At 54.0% G+C, this 25,663-nt stretch overlaps 2 protein-coding genes across 3 annotated transcripts in view; both read right to left on the reverse strand.

Moving 5' to 3' along the window:
- Nucleotides 1-1,842: 1,842 nt before the first annotated feature.
- On the reverse strand, nucleotides 1,843-11,668 carry SLC12A3 (solute carrier family 12 member 3). Of its 2 annotated transcripts, none has more exons than XM_074151216.1 (26): nucleotides 11,369-11,668; nucleotides 10,323-10,457; nucleotides 9,980-10,055; nucleotides 9,691-9,786; nucleotides 9,446-9,585; nucleotides 9,124-9,234; nucleotides 8,821-8,932; nucleotides 8,447-8,577; nucleotides 8,101-8,185; nucleotides 7,617-7,771; nucleotides 7,180-7,287; nucleotides 6,781-6,904; nucleotides 6,586-6,687; nucleotides 6,331-6,486; nucleotides 6,154-6,253; nucleotides 5,636-5,747; nucleotides 4,396-4,536; nucleotides 4,118-4,224; nucleotides 3,872-3,954; nucleotides 3,639-3,710; nucleotides 3,355-3,456; nucleotides 3,093-3,204; nucleotides 2,720-2,806; nucleotides 2,485-2,620; nucleotides 2,301-2,368; nucleotides 1,843-1,984 (listed from the first exon to the last, which is right to left on the reverse strand). In XM_074151216.1, the coding sequence occupies exons 1-26, from the start codon at nucleotides 11,666-11,668 to the stop codon at nucleotides 1,843-1,845; spliced, it is 3,093 nt and encodes a 1,030-aa protein (XP_074007317.1). The 2 variants fall into 2 exon arrangements, with proteins under 2 accessions (XP_074007317.1, XP_074007316.1); XM_074151215.1 differs by having other exon boundaries at nucleotides 3,355-3,459.
- Nucleotides 11,669-18,565: 6,897 nt separating this feature from the next.
- Nucleotides 18,566-25,663, reverse strand: part of NUP93 (nucleoporin 93) — a 75,600-nt gene continuing 68,502 nt past the window's right edge. Inside the window, exons 18-21 of the mRNA XM_074151676.1 lie at nucleotides 24,437-24,554; nucleotides 23,975-24,058; nucleotides 23,085-23,213; nucleotides 18,566-18,798 (exon numbers count right to left, since the gene is read on the reverse strand). Of these exons, the coding sequence (XP_074007777.1) occupies nucleotides 18,688-18,798; nucleotides 23,085-23,213; nucleotides 23,975-24,058; nucleotides 24,437-24,554 (442 nt within the window). The 3' untranslated portion in view covers nucleotides 18,566-18,687. The remainder of the gene's footprint in view (nucleotides 18,799-23,084; nucleotides 23,214-23,974; nucleotides 24,059-24,436; nucleotides 24,555-25,663) is intronic.

Consider the following 25,663-nt stretch of genomic DNA (forward strand, 5'->3'; position numbering starts at 1 on the left):
GAGTGGTTGGAGCCGGTGGTGCCTCTCTGTGCCCAGGCGCTGGGGAATTTTCAGGGAATTCTTGCACAGAAGGTGAAAAACCAGCTGCTGACTTGTTGTGACGGGTATTAGCGCTGGGGGAGAGGTCTTTGTGTCACCTCGGTACTCGCAGAGCATCCTCCGCTCTCCTGACTGCCTTCCTGTCTTCCCTCTCCGGTAAAACCAGATCCAGATGGGAAGGAGGAGTGGTTTTTGAGTCGATGCACCAGATCGGTCACTGCCGGTGGTTTCCTCCCCTCTCATCACGTCGCTTTGGTCTTCCCTTTGTGTTCCTCATCCTGAGTAAGAGGAATTCCTTCAGTTTTCAGCAGGTTTTGGTAGACTTTTCTCACTCAGACTTGCCAAAAGCTTCCAAGAGCTTGCAAAAATGTCCATGCCGAGGTGTCCCGGGGGTGGGCAGTGCTGCGAACCCCCCCGGCCAGGAGCGTGGCTCAAGGACACTTCTTGGAGAGAAGGTCCCTGCCCTGGGGCGATGTCGCTGCTCCAGCTGAGACACGGGGCCCTGCTTTCTGCTCGTTTAGATACTGCCCGACTTCCCCTCTCACTAACGACCGCGCTTGTCGTGAACAAATCTTTGTACCATAGAAAACTCTGTAAATTTTATTTTTTTACTGACACTTCTAACCCTGGTGGTGATTATCAGTAAATTCTATAAAGATCGAGGTGAAAGGAGTTGTGTGTTTCTCCTGCGGGGTGACAAGGGGGCCTGGGTTGTGTGTTTGGAAACCAGCTTTGCTCCTGCCTCGCACGGGGTCGGTTGCTCCCACTCGGGGCCATCTGCGCTGGGAAATACCCTGGTTCTGGTGGTGAATTTTATCTCCATCGGGGGCTGGATGTGCGCCTGCAGCCGGGCACCACAGCCCCAGGTGACATCTCGCCCCCGCTCGGCTGTTGGGGACTGGCTAAGCTTGTTTTGAGGATGGGAGTCCCCGTTCCCGAGTGGACATGTGGGGTCCCCGCAGCCTCTGGGCTCGGCGCTGGGTTTCTCATCCTGGGACGGTGGCTTGGAGGTCCCATTGTCTCCTCGCTGCTCTCAGGATGGGACCCCACACCTCACCTGCATGGCTCCGGCTAAACCCAGCCCAGAGCAATGCCTGGGTTATGGGACCTGCATTATTTTATATCGAATCATAGGATCACAGAATGGTTTGGGTTGGAAAGGACCTTAAAGACCATCCAGTCCCACCCCCTGCCATGGGCAGGGACACCTCCCAACAGACCACATTGCTCCAAGGCCCCTCCAACCTGGCCTTGAACCCCTCCAGGGATGGGGCAGCCACAGCTTCTCTGGGCAACCTGGGCCAGGCTCTCACCACCCTCACAGCAAAGAAGTTCTTCCCCACATCTCATCTCCATCTCCCCTCTTTCAGTGTCAAACCCTTCCCCCTTGTCCTATGGCTCCCCTCCCTCATCCAGAGTCCCTCCCCAGCTTTCCTGGAGCCCCTTGAGGGACTGGAAGGGGCTCTAAGGTCTCCCCGGAGCCTTCTCTTCTCTAGGCTGAACCCCCCCAACTCTCTCAGCCTGTCCTCCCAGCAGAGGGGCTCCAGCCCTCCCAGCATCTCTGTGGCCTCCTCTGGCCCCGCTCCAACAGGTCCATGTCCTTCCTGTGCTTATATCTATATATCTATATACAACCTACAAAGGCTGAGATTGGCAAAACATGTCTTTGTAAGAGGGTTTCCTGAGAGCTGGTGACCACACACCTTCTCTGCTCCCCCAGACCCCCCCAGGCATGTGCAGTCTGAGGTCAAAACTGGCCTGAAAAAAAACGCACATCCGGAGCTGGCAGGGATGCGGGAGCTTTTATTGGCAGTAAAAGGTCAGCACGTTCTCCTGGTTGCCGCGAGTGAGGATGACGGGGGGTCTCAGGTCCTGTGAGAGGGTCTCCAGCCAGGCCATGTAGAGGGAGCTGGGGCAGCGACCCTTCCTGCCGATGGGCAGCGTGCTGTGGGGGCAGCAAGGGGCTGGTGAGCACGTGGGGGGGGCCAAGCCCAGCTCCATCCTTAGCCCCACTCCCAATCCCATGCTAATTTGCAGGTTATTTCCCTAAAAAAATGGGGCAGCACCACATCTTCCCCTCCCCTTGTTGGCCACAGACCCCTTGGTGCTCTCCAAGGGCTTTTTGAACCATGGTGTTTCACTGTCCCAGTGGGGTCGTGGGGTGTCTGGCCGGGATGTCCCCGTATGGGGCTGGGGGGGGAGGAGGAACATCCAGGGAAACCATTTCCATGGGGCAAGAAAGGGATGTTGTTGGCACCTACATGGCTATGAGCGCTGCGTCCCGCGAGTAATCCAGCAAAATCTCGTTCAGCCTCACTTGCCGGAGCGACTGTGGGGCAGAGAGAGTTGTCGTGCGACATAGTTGTTGCCAAAAAAAGGCTGAATTTTGCCTCAAAAGCAGGAGACCCCTTTGCGGGATCCCCCCTTTCCTGGCACCGGCACTACCTTGGCTCTGTTTTTGTTGACCTCCTCGTCGGAAATCTTCCAGGGACAGCCCTGCCTCATCTCGTTCACCGTGGCCTCGTCTTTGAAGCCGTCGTTCAGCCTGAAGGGAGCGATCAGGTCCTCGAACCTCCTGACGCTGCAAGACAAGCAGACGGTGCCGGGGAAGGGGGTCCGGGTGAGGTTTTTGGGGGTGCTGGGGACGGGGAGGAGGGGAGAAGGGGAAGGGGAGGGTTACTGCTCCGGCCGGGGTTTCTGGTTGATGTCGGGGAGGATGTGGACCTCGTGGAAGCCCAGGCGGAACTTGCTCAGCAGAGAGACGATCCTGCCGGAGGGAAAAGGACACGTTTGACAAAGACTGTCAGGGACCCGTCCCCGCAGAAACCCCCGCCAGTGTCCTCCGTTTGCACTTGGCTTTTTCCCCCCGAAAATCACATTGATTTTCGGAGGAACGAGGCAAAGCAGCCAGGTCGGAGCCCGAAGATCCATCACGGCAAAGCCTAGAGGGCTCGAGGGGGTGGAAGCGGCTCCTGCCACCCACCCACGGGGACAGCGGCGGTGGCCGCGTGGCTAAGAGGGGCTGTAGGGTGCGAGCGGCCACCAGCACTTACGCCTTCCTCTCCTCATCCATCCTGTTGATCTGCCCGCCCACGAACACCCGGATTCTGCACTTTCCCCACCGCTTCTTGCGCCCCAGCAGGTAGGGGATGAGCAGCGTGAGACCTGTCTCCAAAACACCCCATGGGAGACTGCGGCGGTGGTGACCCGTCACCCTGGCACCACTCGGCGAGGACCGAGCCCTCCCAGGCAGCGCGGTGGAGGTGCTGGACAGACGGACGGCGAGGAGCCGAAGCAGCCAAAGGTGAAGGTTACCTCCGTCATCAAAGAGCCAGTAGATGTCGATGGTCTTCTTGCCCTGCTTGCTCTGGAAGATGGTACTCGCCTGCTGCTCGCTGGGCAAGGCAACGGGGTCTGCTGCTGGGGCAAGGGGGTTCTGGCGTCGGTGAGGGGCACTGGTGGCCACGGATTAGAGGCACCGCTTCCTCTTGGCCCTAGATCTGCTCCCATTGAAACCCCCGGCCTGCCTGCCAAGGTGGCTCCCCGAAAATAATCCTCGAAGCCGGGGATGCTCTGGGTGGACCCGAGCCAGGACCAACCTGTGCCCGGGGCTGCTCTGCCACCGGTGCCGTTCTCCTCGGGGTGCTCGGCTGCCTCGAAGGTGGGGTTAACTGGGGAGAGAGGAAAAGGGCACGGGCAGCACCCTGCTGTCCCCATCCCCTTCGGTCCCAGCCCAGGAGCGTCACCTTCAACCTGGGGACACAGCGTTGGTGGGCACGTCCCACAGCTCCAGCACGTCTCTGAGCACCCTCGGCTGCCCGAAACTCCTTACCGTGAGCCTGCATCACTCGGGACACGTTCAGCCCGTCCTTCATTCTCATTAAGCACACGCCATACTTGAAATCGAAGGCATCGCTGGAAGGAGGGAGAAGGCAGTTAACGGTGGCCAGTTCATGTTGGGTGGCACTGCCAGCCTGGCCGGACCCTGAAGATGTGGCCGCAGTGTCCCCACACCCAACCACAGGGCCACCACCGGGTGCCGGTGTTCCCAGGGGCAGAGGATCCAGTGTGGCCATACTGCAGGATGCCCACGTAGTCCTCCAGGCTCTGCGGGGACACCGTCTGCCAGTTCCTCTTGTAGCCCAGCACCAGGATGTTGGGTCTCATCTTCCCAAGGCCGGCAGCCTATGGAGAGATGTCCCTGTGAGACCCCTCTGCAAGGACAGGTGGACACGGGTGGTGCCAGCCCGCAGGGGAGCGATGCAAAGGGGGGTACCCAGAGGTCGGGAAGCAAGGGTCAGAGCTCCCCAAACCATGGTGGAAGACCTGACCATCAATGGCCGAAGGTGGCCCTACCTGGATGAGCATTTGGACGCCGCTTCTCAGATCCTCAGCCACCACATCTGTGTAGAAAGCCTTGATCTTCCTCTTCGTAAGCCACTTGGTGTGTCCGTCTGCCGTCAGCCGGGACTCCGGCATCTTCTGCTGCCGTGGTCCCTGGGGAGAGAAAGGGAAGGGGCTCAGGCACAGATGACCCTTTCCAGCTTCCACTCTTCCCCTTGGTTTTGCCACCAAGGACATCTAGCTCCTCTCTTCCGAAATCATTGCAAAAGTTGAGGCCATGCTCCTCCTCAAAGCTTAACAGGAGAGGCCTTTTCCCAGGGAAAATATCGGAATTTTCACAGAATCTTCATGGTTGGAAGGGACCTTTGAGATCATCGAGTCCAGCCACAAAAAACAAACAAACAAACAAAAAAACACAAAAAAACCCACCACACCCCACACCCACCCACAAACAGACACAACCCAACAATCTCGGGCACTAGAGCATGCCCTGAAGTGCCACCTCTACACATTTCTGAAATACCTCCAGGGATGGCGACTCCACCACCTCCCTGGGCAGGCTGTTCCAGTGCCTGACCACCCCCTCAGTAAAGCAATTCTTCCTGATATCTAATCTAAACCTCCCCTGCCCCAGCTTCAGACCATTTCCTCTGGTCCTGTCATTATTCCCTTGGGAGAAGAGGCCAACACCCACCTCTCTACACCCTCCTTTCAGGGAGTTGTAGAGGGCAATGAGGTCCCCCCTCAGCCTCCTCTTCTCCAAACTAAACATGCCCAGTTCCCTCAGCCTCTCCTCATATGACTTGTTCTCTGGCAAAACCTGATGGACGGTTTCAATCACAGCAAGAAAACCAGCGAATTTGGGAGCCAACAGCCAACGCACATGGTGCCAGCAGCCCCGTGGCTGTGGACGAGCTGGCGTTTGCTGCACCACATGTCCCCAGTTGCTCTTGAGCCTTCAGGGCTGCAGGACCCTCCCTGCCCTCTGAGCAACCACCTCATGCCACCTCATCTTTTCTTTGGCAATTAATTAGCAAGGGGAAGCCATGAGCCCACATGGGCATCCTGGTGCTTCATCAGTGTTGCTTAACAAGCTGGAGAGGCTTCCAGATGACACATTTCATCATCTGGTGGCACATAAATGTGCATGTTTCAATCCATGGGGCCCATGATCCCACTAGGACACATCTGGATTTTCCAGCCTCCGGAGCCCCCAGGACAAGGAACCGACCAGCTTTGGGAGGTGACTCACGATCAGCACGTTGCCGCAGAGCATCAGGCTGAGGTTCTTGGTGAATGTCCCCACGAAGTCCACCAGGGCTGGGCGGAAATTGGGAGGGCCTGTCAGCACCAGGCACTGGGGTCTGCAGCAGGGGAGAGGAAAGGGCGAAGGCTGGTACTTGGGAGACACCGAGCCTCTTCAAAACGAGCCGCGTCTCTTCTCCCATGGCTGGCCAGTGGGAGCATCTTTAGGGTGACAGGAAATCACGTGGTTGAGGGTCCAGCCTCATTCTTTGGTCTTTTTATATCAGGTGAGACCAACGCATCTGCCTGGTGTGGGGAAGGCAAGGTTTGTCCCCCTTTCCCTCTGCCCACACGGCAAAGACATGGGATTTTGGAGACAGCCACGTTTTGCTGGGGCTCCCAGTTACTGAGGATGGTGGTGAGGACACAGCTATGGGCATGAAGCCATCCTGGGTTTGCTGGTGGTGGTGGCTGGCTCTGCATCCTCCTTCCTCCATGCCCAGCACCACGCCAAGCCGTCCTTGCCTGTAGTTCTTGATGTGTTCGTCCACTTCGCTCAGCCCCACCGAGTAGTTGAGGGCCATGTTGTACGAGCTGGCTTGCATGGAGGAGCCCCAGTTGACATCTACGTAGGGAAGACGGGTTAGCAATTGGGTCGGACACCTCCTGGGGCATGGCCGGTGCCGGGTTACCGCCACGCACCCGGCTTCTTGTAGAGGACATATCCCAGGAGGAATATGACGATGCCGAAGGCAATGAGGGCTGCCCACCAGGTCAGCAGGAACATGATCACCACCGAGATGACGGCCCCAAAGAGAGCGGCCCACTTGCTGTAATACCGAAAGGAGGGTCGCCAGCCTGCACGCAAACACAGACAGCGGCCGCTGCCGGGAGGGGGGGCCGGACGGGGAACCCCCCGCCCCACGGCACGGCGCGGCACGGCGCGGCACAGCCCACCTGGGGAGTTGGTGATGGAGGCGTGGAAGCAGCTGAAGTTGATGAGGGCGTAGGAGCAGAGGAAGAAGTTGGAGATGATGGGGGCGATGGCGTTGAGCTCGGCTGCGGGGAGGAGGAGGAGGAGAGCAAGTTGTCGGCAATGGGGACCGAGCCACCCGGCTGGTGGCGGCCACCAGGAAGGTGCCAAGGACCTACCGATGAGGATGAAGCCGACGGCAATGACGTAGGTGAGCATGTAGCCGCGGATGGGCTCGCTGTTCCTCCCGTAGCCCTTCCCGAAAAAGCCTATGAGAGGATAGAGCTGGTCCCTGCAGAGACACTGCAGGGAGAGAAGCGTTGGGGACTGTGGACTTCGCTGGGGACACGGGACATCAGCACCCGTAAGAGCAAGGGCTAAACTGGCCTCGTTTGCCACTGGCAGCATCCTCTTTGCCCCAGGGCTGCTCATGGCCACGAAGCCCCGCAGCGCTGAGCATGTCCCCTCCCCCCGGTCATACATCTGCTGGTGACAGTGTGACACCCAGGAGCATCACCCGCTCCTCCTGCTGGGCCTGGGGACAGGAGCTGGAGGACACGGACATGCCATCCCCTTACCTGGAAGACTTTGGGTGCTGAGACGAGGCAGGCCAGCGCCGAGGAGAGGGTAGCACCGAAGATCCCCGCCGTGATGAGGGGGCCGAATCCGGACACCATGCTCATGCTCTGCCCCAAAACCAGGGGGTCAGGACCCCTGGAACCCCTCGTGCATCAGCCTCCACCCCAGCTCCAAGGGATTCCCAGCCCACGGGCCCCATCCTGCCGCCCTCAGGGCTTTTCCATCAACATTATCCGGGCGGAAAAGTCCAGCCACGTCCAAAAGCCAGAGGAAAACGTGCTCCCTGGTGCGTCCCTGGTACACGAGTGTTTTAATGGTGCCTCCCGCCATGCTGGGGGGATGCAGACATGGGACTGCCCCGGGAAACCCACCCCTCGCAGCACAAACCCGGCCAGGAGCTGGGAGGGGGGGCGTGGGTGGTGCCCCCCAGCAGCACCTGGTAGTAGTTGCTGAGCCCGTATCGGCAGCTCTGCCGCTGGGCGCAGGCGGTGAAGTTCCAGCCGAAGTCGCAGGCCAGTCCCTCGCAGCCCGGCGAGCCCAGCCCCACGCTGTCGTTCAGGCTGCCCGAGGCGTCCCGGACCACGCAGGCACCTGGGGTGGCAGGGGGGGACACACATGCAGCACCCACTCACTGCCCGGAGCGGGACCGGCATCTCTCCAGAGTTTCACACATCCCAGCCCCACGTCCCCGTCGCCCGCCATGGGGCTGCCCCACTCCACGATGGCTATGAGCAATGCCACAAGCTGTGTTGCCCACCCAGTAGGACTTTATTCCCCCCTTCTCCCCCCCCCAGCGAAGGCAGGAATAAGGTCTGGCATCTGCAACACTCGCCCTGGGGTTCCCACCGCTGCTCCCCATTCCCACCACCCGCTTCCTCCCAGGCCACCCGTTTCGTCTCACCCAAGGACGTTTTGCTCACCGATGGTAGCAGAAAGCACCAGGTAGGACATGGTGGTCCAGAAGATGGCCATCAAGGTGCCCTTGGGGATGGCCACGGCGGGATCCTGCCCAAGGGAGTCGCAGAGAGATGTAAGACAGCTTTCCAGCCGCACCGCTAAAATGGCATTTTAACTGGGGCTGCTGTGCAAGAGGGATTTTAATTCATCGTGACACTAAAGCGCAGAGACTCTCCCGGCTGAGCCTTCCCCGAAGTTTCCAGAAGAAATAAAATAGGGTCTAGAAGTTGGACCAAAACCAAAGCCCTGGGGAAAACAGGGCCTGAGCCCTGAGAAACACCGGCACAGGCAGCAACGCTCAAAACCCACCTTCAGGTCACCTGAAATGTTGGCCCCAGCCAGGATGCCGGTTGCTGACGGGAAGAAAATGGAAAACAAGCCAAAGAAGGAGCCCTCGGGTCCACGCCAGTTGGGCACGAAGTTCTGGGCAAAGATTTCGGCTGGGGAGGAAGCAGAGGAGAAGCACTTGGGGCCTTTCTCCTGGCTGAAGCAGCTCAGCGCTGGATGGAGGCACACCACTGATGGTGGGTAACCCGTGGGAGGAAGACACCATGCATTTAACGACATCTCTCAGTGAGGAGCACCTTCCAATAGCAAACCTCTCCCCCAAAGGCAGCAAAGAGCCAGGCTCCAGCGATGCACTTGGACCTGTTGAGTGTAACCCCAACCCACGGTGGACCCACCTCGGTAGCTGAAGAAGCCCTTCGCTTGCTTTTCGGCGGTGGCCGGGATCACCGTCCCCACCAGGTAATTTATGAAGGAAACCAAGATGACCAGGAAAAACAGTATCTGTGCCTGCCAGACCAGAAAGCGCCAGCTGAGGGGTTGGGGCTTAGGCACCGAGAGGGTGAAGAATGCGCTAGGAGAAACCCTCACCCATTTTGAGGGAGTTATGGGCATCCTCCGCTCCTTGGATGCCCTGTGGGCAGTGGGGACAGCTCTTATCAGGCCAAGGGAATAAGGTGAGCAGGAGAAGCCAGCGTTACCTTGGCCTCCCACTCCATGCCGGCCAGGGAGATGCCCAGCAGCACCGTCACGGTGACGACCCCGATGATGCGGATGTCGTTGGTGGGGTCCACGATGAGGGAGTTGTGCTCCTGGGGAGGGGAAACCAACCACAATGCGGAAAGAACCCTCTCTTTACCCAACTACCGGGATTGCCACAAGTTTTAGTGGCCAGCCGTTGATTATTGGTGGCCCAACATTAACATAAATATTGATAATTAATGCAGCTTGTGTGGGAAAGAGGTGGGGATGGAGGAGGTGGGGGGGACAGGACCCCGAGGACACACAGAGCTGCTTTCTCACCTGCAGCAGGTCCCGGACAGTTTCGGCGAAGCCCACCGTGTGCATGGCCACGGCCACCGCGTTGGCGAAGGCAAAGATCAGCCCGATGGATCCTCCCAGCTCTGGCCCGAGGCTCCGGGAGATGAGGAAGTAGGTGCCACCTGAGGTGGCAGGAGCACCCGATGATGTTGGTTGCCTCCTCGACACGTTTTCGGGCCCCCCCCTGCACCACACAGCCCGTGTTGGGAGGGGGGACAACACGCTACCTGACTTCACTTTGCCATTGGTGGATATGGCGGAGATGGACAAGCCGGTGATGGTGGTCACTGTCACGGACATCAGGATGATGAGCCACGTCAGGGCTGCGGGGAGAGGGCACCGCTTCATTCCTCTGTGTCCCCCCCCAGCCCCATAGACACCCTCCGGCTTCCCTGGGAGACCCCCGAGGATGCATGCTCGATGCTGCCGGCATGGCCACCACCCCCTGCCCAAGGTGTTTCGGTGGGTGGCAAGCCTGGTCCCACCGTCCTGCCCGCTGTGCGCCACGGCACCCACCGATTCCTGCCTGGGCGGTGATCCAGGGCAAGCGCAAGTAGAGGATGACTCCCCAGATGTTCAACATGCAGCGGATCTGGGGGGGGGGACACAACACAGAGAAGGGGACCTCAGCGTGTGGGTGCCTGGGGCCACTCTGCCCCTCCTGCTCCTCCGAGACTCACCACGGAGGGCAGGGGGATTGTCCAGAGTGCAGTTCCTTGCGAAATATATATATATATATATATATACATATATATATATATGGCAAAATGTGATGATGAGGAGCACATGCATCGTCCCCCTGCCTGGGGTGGTGTGGGAGGGCAGGAGGATGCTCCCCATGGGACCAAGTGGCACTCACCATCACGCCCTTCACCCATCCGAAGCGGACGGGCTCGGGTTGGGGGGCTCTGCCCGGCTCCCCCGGCGCCTCCTCGGGCAGGCCATTGCTGCACTGCGGGTCGGACACCGGCGGGTGGAGGCGGCCTGAGTCCGGCTGCGGGGACAAGGGGACAGCAGGTGAGGGCAGGCCGGGGGTGGGGGGGAGAGCTCTGGCTGAGCACACCGCTGGGAACAGCAAAGGGCTATGAAGGTGGTGAGGGGACTAGAACACCTCTGTGATGAGGAGAGGCTGAGGGACTTGGGTCTTTTCAGTCTGGAGAAGAGAAGGCTGAGGGGGGAGCTGATCAATGCTTATAAATACTGAAAGGGAGGGTGTCAGGAGGATGGGGCCGGTCTTTTTTCAGTGGTGCCCAGGGACAGGACAAGAGGGAACGGGCACAAACTTGAATATAAGAAGTTCCATCTCAACATGAGGAGGAACTTCTTCCCTGTGAGGGTTCCCTGTGAGTTCCAGGGAACTTCCCCTTCCCTGGAACAGGCTGCCCAGGGAGGGTTTGGAGTCTCTGGAGACATTCCAATCCTGCCTGGATGCATTCCTGTGCAACCTGCTCTGGGTGGACCTGCTCTGGCAGGGGGTTCGACAGTTTTAACCTGAAAGAGGGGCGATGGAGATGACATCTCAGGAGGAAATTCTTTGCTGTGAGGGTGGTGAGAGCCTGGCCCAGGTTGCCCAGAGAAGCTGTGGCTGCCCCATCCCTGGAGGGCTTCAAGGCCAGGTTGGAGGGGGCTTGGAGCAACCTGGTCTGTTGGGAGGTGTCCCTGCCCAGGGCAGGGGGTGGCACTGGATGGTCTTGAAGGTCCCTTCCAACCCAAACCATTCCGCGATTCTCAGATTCTATGACTAAATGATCTCACGAGGTCCCTTCCAACCCCTACCATTCTGTGATTCTGTGATCTCTTCTTGGGCACGGCATCAAGAAGTGGGAGATGCCACCCCGTGGTGGCCCAGTGACCCAGCCAGGGGGATGCTGGAGATGCCGGCGGCGCGGCCGAAGCCCGCCTTACCTTGAGGATGGAGTGGAGATCCGCCAGCGAGGGTCTGCCCTTGCTGCCATCGTCCCCCCCCTTGCTGTTGGCGTAGTGCTCGTAGGCCGGCACCACGTCCACCGTGTTGTAGCCGAAGGTCCTGGTGCAGAGGGTGCTGCTGGAGAGGTGGGTAGGGTGGGCGCTGTCGCAGCCGGCCCCCTCGGAGGGCGCGTAGGGACACCGGCCGCCCTCCTCCATGCCCAGGAGGGTGCTGATGGTGAAGCGGCCGCTGCAGCGGGACAAGGCGGCCGGCAGCTCCGGGACGGGCAGCTCGGCCATTGCTCTCCAGGGATGGGGTTGGAGAGGGGCTCCCGGGGCTTTATACCCGGCAGAACTGGAGCCAAGCAACCGGCACCCACCCTCCGCCGTGGCTAACGGGGGGGAAAGGAATCAGCTCGAACCACCCTGAGCTGGTCAGGGGGAAAAAAAAAAAAAAAATAGCTGGAAGGGATATCAAAACCCGCCGTAATTGGTACGGCTGCCCCCCAGCGCCCGATGGGGGCGGCGATAACGGGTTTGAGATTAAGTCCCAAGGCCAGAGCGGCAGAGAAATGCGGCGCTGAGTTTGCCTCCGGCCCCGACCCAGGAACATTCAGTTCCCACCGGGATTTTATTATGGAAAATGGGAGTAAGGCTCCCACGCCTTCCCTGGGATGCTGCCCCCCCCAGAGCCAGCAGGTCCCGTATAAATCCTGGCTGCCCCCGCGCGCTGCTGCCTGCGGCACCGAGCTGTGCGGACGCAGCGGGGGGAAACAGCCCCTTTTTCTCCCGATGAAAGCAGAGGGAGTGCGACCCCGAGGGATGGGAGGGATGCCGAGGGGCTGGGAAGCGGGATGGAGTGGCCGAAGGACACGGAGCGGTGGCAGCCACGGTCCCTTCGTGATTGCCCAGGGCTGGCAGCAGCGATGTCCACCCTCCCACAGCCCCCTTCCCCTCCTAAGCCCAGGGAGGGGGACTCCCTGCACACCCAGGGTTCAAAACTCCACCAAATTTTATTTACTAGGCCCAATTTAATCCACCAGTTCACCTAAAAGAGGAGCGGAGGCCACGCTGCCGCTCAGGGCTCACCTTACGGCCACCAGTAGTGGGGACAGGGGGAGGGACGGGTGTCACTTATAGCTCGGCAGCCCGGTGTCACATGTGCCCTTAAAAGCAGTTACAGATAAGATCTGCCGAAGACGGCAGGCAGTAAAATTCGAGGGCAGCACCAGAGCCCATTTGAATTTCAGCTTTGCCAGTTAATGGAAAATTGGGGCTGCCCACCCCACTGCCTCGGGCTGTCTTTTGCATTCGGGCAAGAATTTTAACCTGCTTTTTGAGGACTTATTTGTGTTGTTTGTGCATGAGCAGACGCCGCCCGCAATTGCATAAGGGCCGGCGCGCGCCCGCTTACCCGGGGAGCTGAGGACAGGCTCCAGTGTGTGAACTGGTGACAACATTCCCATTACAGCCAGCTCCGGGGTGCGGGTTTCAAGGTCTCGGTGATTTCGAGCTCCCCAGGAGCGGGGACGAGGAGGAGCGAGACCCGGGCACTTGCCCCAAGCTGCCAACAGGGTTATTTCATACCATGAACGCCACATTCAGTATAAATTAGAAACTTTGCTGAGGAGTCCTCTCTCTCTCTCTCTCTCTCCCCTCCTCGATGCCTGGGATCCTGAGAACTCCTTGCCCTGGTGCCGGAGCCCTGAATCCTTCCCCTCCTCCCGAAGCTGCAGCGCTCGCAGTGTCCCACACTGGCTGTCCCTGCGGGGAGGGCACGGCTCCCTGGGATGGGACGGGCTGGGGACAGTCCTCGTGTGGTTTATATTGGTATCGGGATCAATGCTGGATCTTCAGCGTTATTAATGTTAATTATTTAGTATTAGTCTGTTAAATCTGTTTATATTTCAACCCTCGGTTTTCCTCAATTCCCCTTCCCGGGTGGGGAGGGGTCATTGGGTGACAGAGTAATTGTCTAAATGGCAATAAACTGTTGTGGGTTCCTCAAACCATAGCAAAGGTGGACACCAGCTTCCTCTCACCACAACAGAAGCAGCAGCAGACTCATGGCCAGCAGGAACGGCTTTATTTTAGAACCTCATTATTTCATCCAAAACTCTTTAACTTGCCCAAACCAGCATGAATCGTGGAGTCTCTTCAACAGGGTCACGGCACGGTCAAGGATGCTCCAGGCAGGAGAGGAAGACTCCAGAAGCCGGATGAAGACCGAAGCAAGTGGTATGATGCAACCCTGGTGTAGTGAAATAGCCGGATAGTAGGATGCGCTTGTCGTCGGCCTGATTCACAACACCAGCTGCAGCAACAATACCGGGGCCGTCGGGAGCTGGGGGCGGGCGAGGGGAGCTCCAGCTCCTCCACTCGCGCAGGGAAGAGCTGCCACGTCGCTTCCGCGGGGTTTTTCCGTCGATCCAGACGATCCCCTGGAGCATTCTGGCTGTTAAATGCATCAAATGAACCCAAATCACGTTAGGCAGAGAGTGGTGCAATGCTCTGCGTACGGCGTCTTTTAAAGTTTGCCAAAGCTCCGTATTCCAACTCTAATTAAGTTGTAATTGTCCCGTTTCCATCCCCACGGAAGAGGGAACCTACCGCCCTGGGTGACACGGGAACAACGCAGGGACTCTGCAAACCCACCGTGCGGAGCAGGACGCAGTTTCTTGGTGCTGCAGGGAAGGAAACCTGGGAAAATAGATGATCATTCAGGCCGCTGCCAGCAACCTCACCCCTGTGAGGCCGAAGGCGTATCATCCCCCTCCTCTTCCAGACAGTATTCCCATCCCTTCCAGCTTCAGAGCCAGAGAGAAACAGGACAAAAATGCCGGTACGGGGACATGAGCAGAGGCTGTATTTGAGTGCTGTCCCACCCCAGGGACACAGAACTGGAATTAACAATATCCCCTTCTATCTCCAGGCTGGAAGGCAACCAGCTGGATGCTTCGAGAGGCTGGGGCTTATTAGGGTTGGGGAGACAAGTGTTGAGAGGGTAATAAGAGAAACAACAACAACATCATCATTAATTCATTCTTTCTGAACATAATTCCTTCAGCTCCTGTAAGGAACAAGGTCCAAGCGCTGTCTTAGACAAACGCAGCAGTGGTGGGGGAACGGGGGAGCCACCTCGTTTAGCATTTGTCTGGAAAACAAACCAAAACCAAATCAGGATCGAGAAGCGGAATCCACAGTCCGTGGGGAAATCCAAGAAAAGGCGGAGGAGCGGGGACGTATCCGGCAGGCTGGAGGCAGTGACCCGACTGTAGGAGCAGCTGAGCCAAGCGTGGACTGGGGTAACAGCGCAGGCACCGCTCCCAACATACTTAGAAGAATTAATGTTTTTGGGGGGATAAAAAAAAAATAATAAATAAACCCACAAAAAACCAAAAGAACCCGAGCTGAGAAGACAGGACCCACTGACACCAGCTCCAGTAGCCCACGGCTGACCCCGGGGCAGAGCTTTTAACTTGTTTTTCCCCCCTACTGGAGAGGTAACACAGGGCAGAAGTTTACGATGAGGATTTCTAGATTCCTCTGCGACTCCCCCATAAATCCAGACCACATCGACTCACTCCTGGCCTGAAGGACAGGATATAAAGCGTTCTGAATTCTGTGCTGATGCTGGGGCGCTCGTGGGTGTTTCGCGACCGATGAGCCGTGCAAGCCGTGGGGAAGGGACCGGGGTGCGCTGCAGTTGTCCCCGTACCGGGACAGAACATCACACACGCTCCCACAGCAAACACCTTTTTACTCCTTCCTCGAACCCTCTCCAGCAACACAGGGGTGAGCTGTGTTTGACCCAAAGCAGTGAGCCCCTTAGGATGCATCTCATCTGCCCAGAGGATCCGTATTGCCGAGAATTAGTCCCAGAGCAGGAAAAAGCAGATGGAATTATCCTAAAATTTAATCTGCAGCATCCGCCTGTCCTTTTTTTTTTTTTTGTGTACAAGGGGGCAGAGCTCCACTACCTTAGAGAAGATTTATTGACTTAGGTTAAGATTTATTCTTATACCGGGAATAAATTAAGCTCAGATGAACGTCTGCTGCAAACCGTGCCTGGCAAACGACAACCACCGCCTTGCTCAGATGTTGCTGCACGCTACCACGATTTTCGTTTTGAGCTGCGCGAGGCTGTCTGAGCAGACTGAAGCCAATCTAAGAATTCAGTGACAGCCCCAAAAAGCCCCTTCTAGCAGATGAAATGTTTAGAAAACCGAGGCTAAGCCTGCACATCAGCCAAATCTGAGTGCGAAAGTACAAAAGGTTACAGATGATCTGCCGGTCGGAGACCCAAGGGAGCAGAACCAGGTCGTTCCCTCCAGCAGAATAAGCCTGAGGTGGAGAGAAAACAGTGACATCTGGAAAACCCCGGGGGTGCCTTATTCAGCAAAGCACCGGGACATGCGTCAGCATCTACCTCAATGCAGCAAAAGCCCCGGCAGTCGCGCAGAGGAGAGCCGGGTTCGCCAAAGCCAGGCCCGGGTGTGGAGCTGGATCCCGCCACCGCCGCCCTCGGGAACGCAGGGAAACGGAGGGGCTGCGACATTCACAACCTGCACAGGAGCAAGGAGAAATCGCAGGGCAATCAGTGAGAAGTATCTCAACTCCAACTACGCGCGGCACCTTCTGTTACACCCCCCCCCCCCCCCCCCCTCACATCTTGCCTGAAACAGGGCTGGGCTTCGCCTTTCCAGGGTCAGTCTCAGGGCTTCGACTCCCTGGGGTTTATTTCCTCTGTCTGGGCATCACGGAAGGACCATCTTGGCGTTTCAAAGTAGGAAATAACCCAGTTTCTGCCTACCTTAGAAGGGACCAGAGGCTGGAGTGGCAGTCACTGAGCACAGAGGCAGCAAACTGCACAAAGCCACCCATTTTCTCTTTTGCTAATACTCGGGAAGGCTGAGAAGCGCTGGAAAGCATCTGCTACAGCCGTCCTCAAAAGGCAGGCAGAAAAAGGTCCCCAAGTTCAACGTTTGACATCAAAAACACGCCAGTGAGGCCGCACGACAGCTAAGCTGGGCAGGGGACGGGCAAAAGACCCGAGAACAAGGTCCTGCCCATGGCAGCCGTGAGAGCTGAGCCCCAAAGGGCTTCTGTCCCCGGGTGAAGGGGGGGAGAGGGAATTACAGCAGGGAAGGTGGCCTTCACCCTTCCCGAATGAACTCCGGCAGACACCGTCCCACTTGCCCAGGTCAGATGTTGCCCGAGGACAGGCACAGACTTACCAGCCCCTCTGTACGTGAGGCCGTTTGGTGCTGGGAGTAACTGGGGGACAGGGGCTGAGCAGGAAAATCACAGGAGCAGGATTTATCCTGCAGGACCGTACGTGGGACAATCCTCCTCCAACCAGGACCATCTGCAGGCATCAGGAAAGACACCTTGCTCTCCCTCCTGCCTTTTGGCAACCTGTTCTCTAGGGAATTGGATGAATTTTCAACCCAGACGTACCAAGAAGCGTTCACAAAGGAATACACCAGAAATATAAAAACTAACAAAGCTTTCCACACTCACCTCTTGACGCTTTGTTAAGAGAATTCAATTCTCTCCTTCCTCCAACCAAGTAACTCCCTGGTCACTCACCAAAGCCTCTTTACCTGCAGGGTGTTGTCCGGGTCTCTACCAGCCCTCAGCCCAAGCGATCTTGACCACGCTACACAGGAGCACGCAGTGCCCCACAAACCCCAGCTATGTAGGCTGGAAGCCCCAGCAGCCAGTTTGCCGGAGGCGAGAGATGTGCTTTCGGGTGGCTTGACAAGCCATCCCTTTGCTTCCTGTCCAAAAGGTTGACAAAATTTACGTTACAACATTTCTGGTGGGAAAAAAAAAAAAATGATTAGGAAATTGTCATCAAGCCAGTCAAATATCCCTCCTGTGCTGTTAACTCACGTTGCAAAATGGAGATTCGTTCTCTCCCATGACAGCTATCGACGTGCCAAAGGCTGAAATCTGCCCCTGCCTTTTGTTGCCTGTTCTGTACCCAGAACCACACGTGTTCTCAGATCCCAGTAACAAAAACAGCACGAGGGCAAGACAGCAGCCGGGCAGGAAGGGGGGTGTGGGGGGAGCAACGGGAGTAACCACCAGAATTCCTCCTGCTTCACTTCAAAGACAGGCAGGTATATTAAAGAGAGAAGCTTATACTGTAACATGCTCCCTGGGCTTCCACACCGAGTTCATTCTAGCTCAAAACATTTAAAGCTAACCATTTTTTAATGCCCCTGGCTTCAACGGGACTCGGGTTTCCCACTAAACCAACAGTAAAATCCACCCACGCCCAATGCAGCCACGCTTGGACTCTTACTTCTCCTGGTGAACTCGATATGGGATCATTTTGAATGCAACTGGCTAAAAACTCACGCGTCGACCACAAAAATCTCTCCTACCAGAATACACCTGTTTCCAATCCCTGCTGCTCCTGCAAAAGCTTCAGCGGAGCTCCAGGATTGCAGATCCATGAGAGTTTAAACTTCGTTAGGGGAAAAGGAGCCTCTGCAGCTCACGGAGCTCACTTGCAGGGCATAAACACACACGCCACACGAGACAACGTTACGGACTGACAACAGGGTGTCACGTCTGTGGTGCATCATAAACAGATTTTCAACATTTAACGTGCATTCAGAAAATAAAAAAACCCAAAATTTCCAAACTGTACATTCAGCAAGCATTAAAACACAAGTCTTCTTTTCCACTTCCTCTTCTGCTATAAAATTGCTCATTCACCTCCTTACCGCACGTCATAGAATCACAGAACGGTTTGGGTTGGAAGGGACCTTAAACCCAAAACCTTAAACCCAAAACAGTGCCAACCCCTGTCCTGGGCAAGGGACACCTCCCACCAGACCAGGTTGCTCCAAGCCCCATCCAACCTGGCCTTGAACCCCTCCAGGGATGGGGCAGCCACAGCTTCTCTGGGCAACCTGGGCCAGGCTCTCACCACCCTCACAGCAAAGAAGTTCTTCCCCACATCTCATCTCCATCTCCCCTCTTTCAGTGTCAAACCCTTCCCCCTCCTCCTATGGCTCCCCTCCCTCATCCAGAGTCCCTCCCCATAATCTATGACTTCTTTCTCTGCACAGCCCATTAACTAATTGAGATTAATTTCCTAAATACCAACCAATTTAAAATAAAATGAATAAAAACGTAAAAACACAAAAATCGGTGAAAATGAAAATGTCAAAAACAAATAGAAAGCAAAGAAATTTATTTCCATCAACAAAAATACAGAATACAAAACGATACTGGTCCCACCCTCTGAACGTACTGAAGACAGGCAGGGGTTGGTGCAACCCAAAGCAAGAACTTCTCCGCTAATTCATAAGGACCTCCATTTGCACCAGCCTGGCGTTCGTGTCTCCCGAGGTTCTGTAAGGGATCATCCCAGCAAACGTTATCAGTGCCCGAGCTTGGGATCGAAGTTGCTAAAAAAGCAGAAAAATAAAGCACAGCGACTTCAGTATCAAAAAAACCCTCACCACGAAAGCTGAGTTAGACATGAGTTCAACACTTGCCTTTTCAAACAAGTAAACGTAATCTTTATTTCTCAGAGATGCTCTCTGGATAATGTATATCCGCTTTCGGAAGGAAATCCAATTATTTCCTTTTCCAACCATTAAAAGCACATCGAGTTACCCTTTTGCTTGGAAAAAAAATCCCATTTATTTAAAATTACCCAGGGAGCGGACTTTCCCAGAGCGACTGGATTCTTTCCCGCCTCCCAAAATACAAAGCTCACCCTGCCGAAATGCAGCATGAACGTTGCCAAGGCACAAGCACTAGAAACAAAGTGGTGGTGCCACACACAGAATGACAGAATCTTCTTGGTTGGAAGGGACCTTTGAGATCATCGAGTCCAACCACAAAAAAAAAAAAAAAAAAAAAAAAAAGCAAACACCAAAACCAAAAAAAACCCCACACAAAACAACCAACACAACCCAACAATCTCGGGCACTAGAGCATGCCCTGAAGTGCCGCGTCTACACGTTTCTGAAATACCTCCAGGGATGGCGACTCCACCACCTCCCTGGGCAGGCTGTTCCAGTGCCTGACCACCCTCTCAGTAAAGCAATTCTTCCTGATATCTAATCTAACCCTCCCCTGCCCCAACTTCAGACCATTTCCTCTGGTCCTGTCATTATTCCCTTGGGAGAAGAGGCCAACACCCACCTCTCTACACCCTCCTTTTAGGGAGTTGTAGAGGGCAATGAGGTCCCCCCTCAGCCTCCTCTTCTCCAAACTAAACATGCCCAGTTCCCTCAGCCTCCTCTCGTATGACTTGTTCTCCAGACCCCTCACCAGCTTGGTGGCTCTCCTCTGGACACACTCCAGCAGCTCAACGTCCTTCCTGTAGTGAGGGGCCCAGAGCTGAACACAGCACTCGAGGTGAGGCCTCACCAGTGCCCAGTACAGAGGCACCATCACTGCCCTACTCCTGCTGGCCACGCTGTTCCTGATACAGGCCAGGATGCCGTTGGCCTTCTTGGCCACCTGGGCACGCTGCTGGCTCATGTTAAGCTGGTCTCCCACCTCCCCTTAAAGACATCCTTGAAGGCTCTTCGTTCCCCAGCATGATGACAATAGACGTACCGAGGACATTCAGAGACCTTCGCCTACAGTAACCAAACCCCTTCTTGCGTGCCAGAAGGCTATGTAGCAGCTGAAGGAATTCAGGAATGACTTTTTTATTTTTCATTTTTTAAAACCGTTGGTAAATTAATAGGAAACTGGTGGAGGTCAGGGGAATACAGAAAGTCTGAATCTTTATGGCAGACGGTGCAAGAGTGTTTTCTTTGCTTAAATATTAAGCATCTCTAAACTACCATACTGGAAGATTCCACTGTTTCAACCTTCCTTTAATCTCCTGACTGCAGGGAGAGCTGAAGCAGCTTTGGTCGCTGCGGGCATGTGGAAGGGAAATCCAACCGCAGGAACTTACAACTGAGAAGTGACCAAAACCCAAGATATGACTGGAAATAGTTACAAACACCGTCCCCGATGCCCTTCTGGGCAATTCTACCCCTTTTTGGGGGGTGATGTTAAACCAGTCAGTTATTCAATGGCAAGAGAGGAACTCTGGAAGCTGATACTGGAAAAGCCAAGAGGCTCATCTGTTTGTTTTAAGACACTTAACACCGATGCCTTGGCTACTTAACGAGGGGGCCTGAAAATTATACGTTCAGTTCCAGTCACGGGCAACATTTCTTCTAGTCCAAACCTGTGACACGCTGAGGTCGTGTCATTACATCTCCTGCTTTTCAGTGGAGCTCAAAGCAGGCGGTAGATGAGAAAAGCACGTCAAGCTATCTGACTCTGTGGCATTAAAATATTAAGAGGCAAAAACTCTCGCTGTGACTCAGAAAGGCTTAGGAGAAGTGCGAGTTACCGTTCCCTTTACCTTTTCGGTAGCAACGGTACTTAGAGCTGGTCTGTTTTTAAAAATCCAAACAACATGACAGGTTGCAACACTCAAGGAAGAACGATCAGAGGTTTGCAGAGGTTAAGAGCGGCCTGGAGGTCTAGATGTTCTATTGGCTGTAATTACTTAATGCATGTTAGTAAAGCAAGACCACAAATAAATAAATAAAAAAAGAATTCCATTCCTTTCATGACCTAATTTTGCCGCCCTTGGGCTGCTCCAGAGAGTTTGCCACCCCGGACCGGGGCGGGGAGCGTATGACATTGCTGTCACACACTGATGGCATCTGGGTCAGGGCTGTCACCGCAGCTGTGGTTTCCGGCGCTGCAATCTCTGCCTCAAATCTGACTAAATGGATCAGGTCAAGCGGGACAGGACTTTGCTCCCTCATTCCCAAAACTAATTAATGTATATACATTAAAAAAAAAAATAATAAAAAAAAGGCTCAAAACATAGCTTGGGTAATTTCATTCTGAAATAAACAAGTGGATGAAATTCCTGCTCCGACTCCAAACCTGATAATTCCTCAATAAAGCCCATTTAATCTCTGAAGTGAGACAGGAGATGTTCTAGCAGAGCATTGCTGGGTTTAGGGGGCTCCAGACGTACTATTCCTCTTCATCCTGCCGGGTCCACACTGTTCCTGCCAAAGCCCCTCTACCCCTACCCATTCCAGCAGGATCCAGTCACACCGGTGCATGGCACCAGAGCGCAAATTCAAGAGCCTTGTGTTCCCACTCTGGGGGGACTCTTGTTCCCTGCTAGGTGGAATAAGCCTCAGACTTACAAACAGCTACTATCTCTTGTTTTCAAATTCTTTTGACGCACACAGGGATCTGAATCTGTCTGCTCCGATGGATCTAGAGAAAACCCAGGGATTTGAAAGACCTGTTCAAGGAAAGGTCATTTTTCGCTTGCACTTTGTACTGCGCAATGCACTGAGACTGTTAAAGCTTCTGGAAAAGCCTGATTTCCCCTAAAATTTGCTTCCCCATGGAAAAAGAAAAAACTGCCCTTCTCCCAGGGAAGTTCAAAAGAAAAATTCTTGCCAAGCAGAGCCTGCAGAAGCTTGAATCTGCTGACTCTGTTCCGGTGAATGGGGAAATGTTGCTGAAGAAACACCTCTCTTCTCACATTTGAAATGCCCTCATTTCTTCCCACCACTAAAATCCCCCCCAGTTGCTTCCCAGACAGGGAAACCGAAGCGGATCTGGATTCCCTGCTCCCACAGTCTTGGAGGAAACTCTTCAGGGTAAGAAAAAAGGGGAACACATGCTAAAGCTGTTCTTACCCCACCTTATACATGCCCATGCCTGGTATTTTTCTGCAGATGGAAACCTTTAGGCAGCTGGGAGCTACAGGGTTGTAGATTTTTTTCTCTCTAGTTAATCCTAAATTAGGAGATTTCTGTTCCCTTCTGACATTCCGGTCCCATAGCTATTCTCTTATCACCTCCCTGGCTGCAGAGACAGCAGACACTCATCCCTTCTGAGGGTTACGCACAGCTTTTATCGCCCATGGCAGCCAGATTCCACAACTTGGAAACCTTGTCTCCAGCACCACTGATACCCTGGCTGCCTCAACAGATGCCACCACAAGGCCTGAAGCTTGATTAACAAAACTGGGAGCCTGAAAAAAGAATACTTTCAAGGGTTTTTAGCAAGGTAAATCACCAACTGTTCTCTGCAACCATAAGAGCATGAGAATGCAGAGCACGTTTGTGAAGCACGCTCACACTGAGCACGCTGTTGATATGACAGAGTCACGGTGGCTTCCTTCTACACGAACTCCTGCCAGCAATGCTGCTGATCCCATCCCCAACCAGCCCAACGATCTTTGGCAGGCCACGGTCATGGTCGTCACGCCGAGATGACATCTGACAGCATTAAACCCCTACGGAGATGGTAAATGCTTCTATGTAAGGCACAGGACAAACACAAACCCGAAATAAATGGCTATTATTTCCTAATCTGTAAGATGGGACGAGTGGTTTGGCCGACTTGGTTTCCAAGCGCCTGTGGCAGCTTTAACTTAGTAAGCGCTACAAGAGCAAACCCGAGGACAGCCAAGCTGAGAACCCTTCTGCTCATCACAGCATGCTGACAGGCCAGCGGCCGCCAATCTGGCTGTGCCCTTTCATTAAGTGGCACCTAGTCTAAGAGTCTAAGTCACTGAGCAAGTCATAAGCAAAAACCACGAAGAGATTCCCAGTTATTTGAAGCCCAACCCCTTGAAATCAGGGGAAAAAACGAAGTAGGAAAACTTGTCAGACAGTGAGGATTGTAATCTTACCGAATCTCTGTCTTCTATTACCCGCTGGGGTCTGGCAGGAGTGGCTGGGCTGGTACCTTTCATCCTCTTATACTGGGTGAATAAAATATTCATGGTTGCAAGCAGGACCTCAGATAAATTGTGCCTGATCTGCACAAAGAAGGGGAAAAAAAAATGGAAAAAAAGACATATTGCGATGAAGAGCGGGTTGACGGAATCATTACCCTTGCTATCTGACATCAGAAAACCAAACAATGATGACTACGGTTGGTATTTACTCATAGAACAGTCATACATTTATGGGTTGCCCCCGCTGTGATGGCACCACCTGGCAAAGAAGGTTACCCAGAGGTTTGAGACAGACACATACAACGCCTGCACCTTCATGTTTGACAGCGACAGTTCCGACAAAACCCAAAGCGCCTGAACACAAACAACTCCAAAGCACCCAAATACATACAAATGCTGGCTAAAAGAGAAGCATCACCCTCCAGTTAAAACAGTTGAAGAGCAATAATAACCTACTGCGATGCTTCACCTCCTAATACTCAAATAGAGGAGTTCCTCTAGTTTGGAGGGAAGGAAACACAAGACCCTACAAAAGTCAGCAGCACAGTTGTAAGTTTTCAATATTCTGAATTCTTGAATCAAACTCAGTAATTTCAGAGGGATTCAGATCTGCAGATGCTTTCTGCAAAATGAAGACAGGATTTCTGGGTAGGGAATTCTAGTGCTCCAAAGAGCAGCACAAAGGAGAAAATGTCGCAAGCCAAGAGCCTCCTTGTATGAATGCAAAAGAATTCCATCCTAATTCCCCGTTAAAGAATAAGAATGATGAGATGACAAGGTTTTAAGATCCTTTTAACAAAGCAAAAGCCTTTTGGAAGCTAAAACCAAGAGACAGTACTTACTTCATCGCTGAAATTCCGGAAGGCAGCAACTCTCTCCTCCACGCAGTCTTGGCTAAGAGGCACAAGCTTTAGGCGTTCAATAATCTTCAAAAAGAAAAGCAGGAATCAGGGCAGATAATCAACGTTCCATGTACGGTATACTAATAAACTGTGCTTTTGAAGTGTTAATGTAATGCTCCCGATTCCGTTCAAGAGAATTCATTCCATTGTTTTTTACTGGTTTATCTCCTCACTTTGCTGAGCAGCGGGAATACTTTGTTCAATGTCTACAAAACAGCTCCAGAAAGATCTCCCTGATGATCAAGCCACAGGGAAGAAACGCGTTTTTAAATTCCTAAAGCACTGCAGCACCTTCTAAGTCACCAAATATAATTTTTTGTTTTAAGTGATGTTATTTGAGACATTCTGGGCTTTCAAGGGCATTAGGAAGGCTGCACTTCAAACGGAACTCTTAAAACTTACATCAAAGGCCCTGTCAATGTGACCGGCGTGATATTCATCAAAAAACGTGATTAAGTCTAGCAGAAGGTAGAACGTGGAGTCAATGGATTTCTTTGCACTTATCCCCTGAGCTTTGTACCTGAAAGAAATTGTTTTACAATTTTATTGTGCAAAACGGCAACACATTCGTAAACGTGCACTTGCAATTCTTGGAAGCGGAGACATCAAGCCCAAGGACAGAAGGCATCGAACAAAGGACAAGCCTTAATTTTCCTTAACCAGGAGGCAGAATTTGCACAGGCTGTGGCTTTTTTTTTTTTTTTTTAAATTCACCTGTAGTTTTCCATCAAATCCAGCATTTGTTTCCTTTTAGATGTTTATACTTCCTGTATTCAGGGGAAAAACAGCGACAGGAACCTGCAAGGCAAGTGCTGTACCAGCATGTTTAACACGCTGGTTTTACAGCTGCCAATTCTCCAGCCCAACCGCCTGCTTCGGGCAAGGAGTTCAGACTTAAAAATGGATTAAACGCTTCTGTGCGCTCTTTCTAGCCACGCTCGCCAGGAGATAAACCGGAGGGCTGGCCGCTCTCTCTCCTACCAGCACAAGGCCAGAATGGAGGTCCTCCAAGGTAATAACGAGAGCGGTCAAGTCGATGGTACGCGGAGGAGGAAGCCAAAGAGCCTCTCTGCCTTTTCTGTTGGGTCTTTCCCCTGTTCCAAAATCATCACAGGAATGCGTAGGAGGAAAGCAGCCTCGCTACAGCACCCTCTGCAGCATGGGACACGAAGAAAAGCTCTCTATTACATTTAACTGGCAGGAAGTTGAGCTAATCAGAACCACGCTGGCTTCGCAATCACGCAGGTTTGCGGCTGTAAAGCGGCATTATTGAACAGCAATATTTAGCCCTGCCATGCAGATCAAAGCAAGCAGCAAAACAAAGCCTGTTACAGCCTTTGCTGAAGCTTCAGCTCTAGGCACAGGTTTAATTTTCCTTAACGTCTGCTACCAAATGAGTCTCTCACTAAGTCAATACGGCACCAATTTTCGGTCTGCAGCCTGACGAACTGAGGGAAAGGCTGGCTGAAGCAGCGACTAGCAAATGCCACTTGTCAAAAGAAGAAAGGCAAAGGCTTCTGACTGAAATCAATACATCTCTATGTTTGTCTTCCCGATTCCGAAGAGCCAGCAAGCGTGCTCGCTTTATTTTTATTCTCTCCCCACCAGAACGGCTGAGGAAAAGCACTA

Source organism: Numenius arquata, chromosome 8 (assembly GCF_964106895.1).
Source record: "Numenius arquata chromosome 8, bNumArq3.hap1.1, whole genome shotgun sequence".
Lineage (NCBI taxonomy): Eukaryota > Metazoa > Chordata > Aves > Charadriiformes > Scolopacidae > Numenius > Numenius arquata.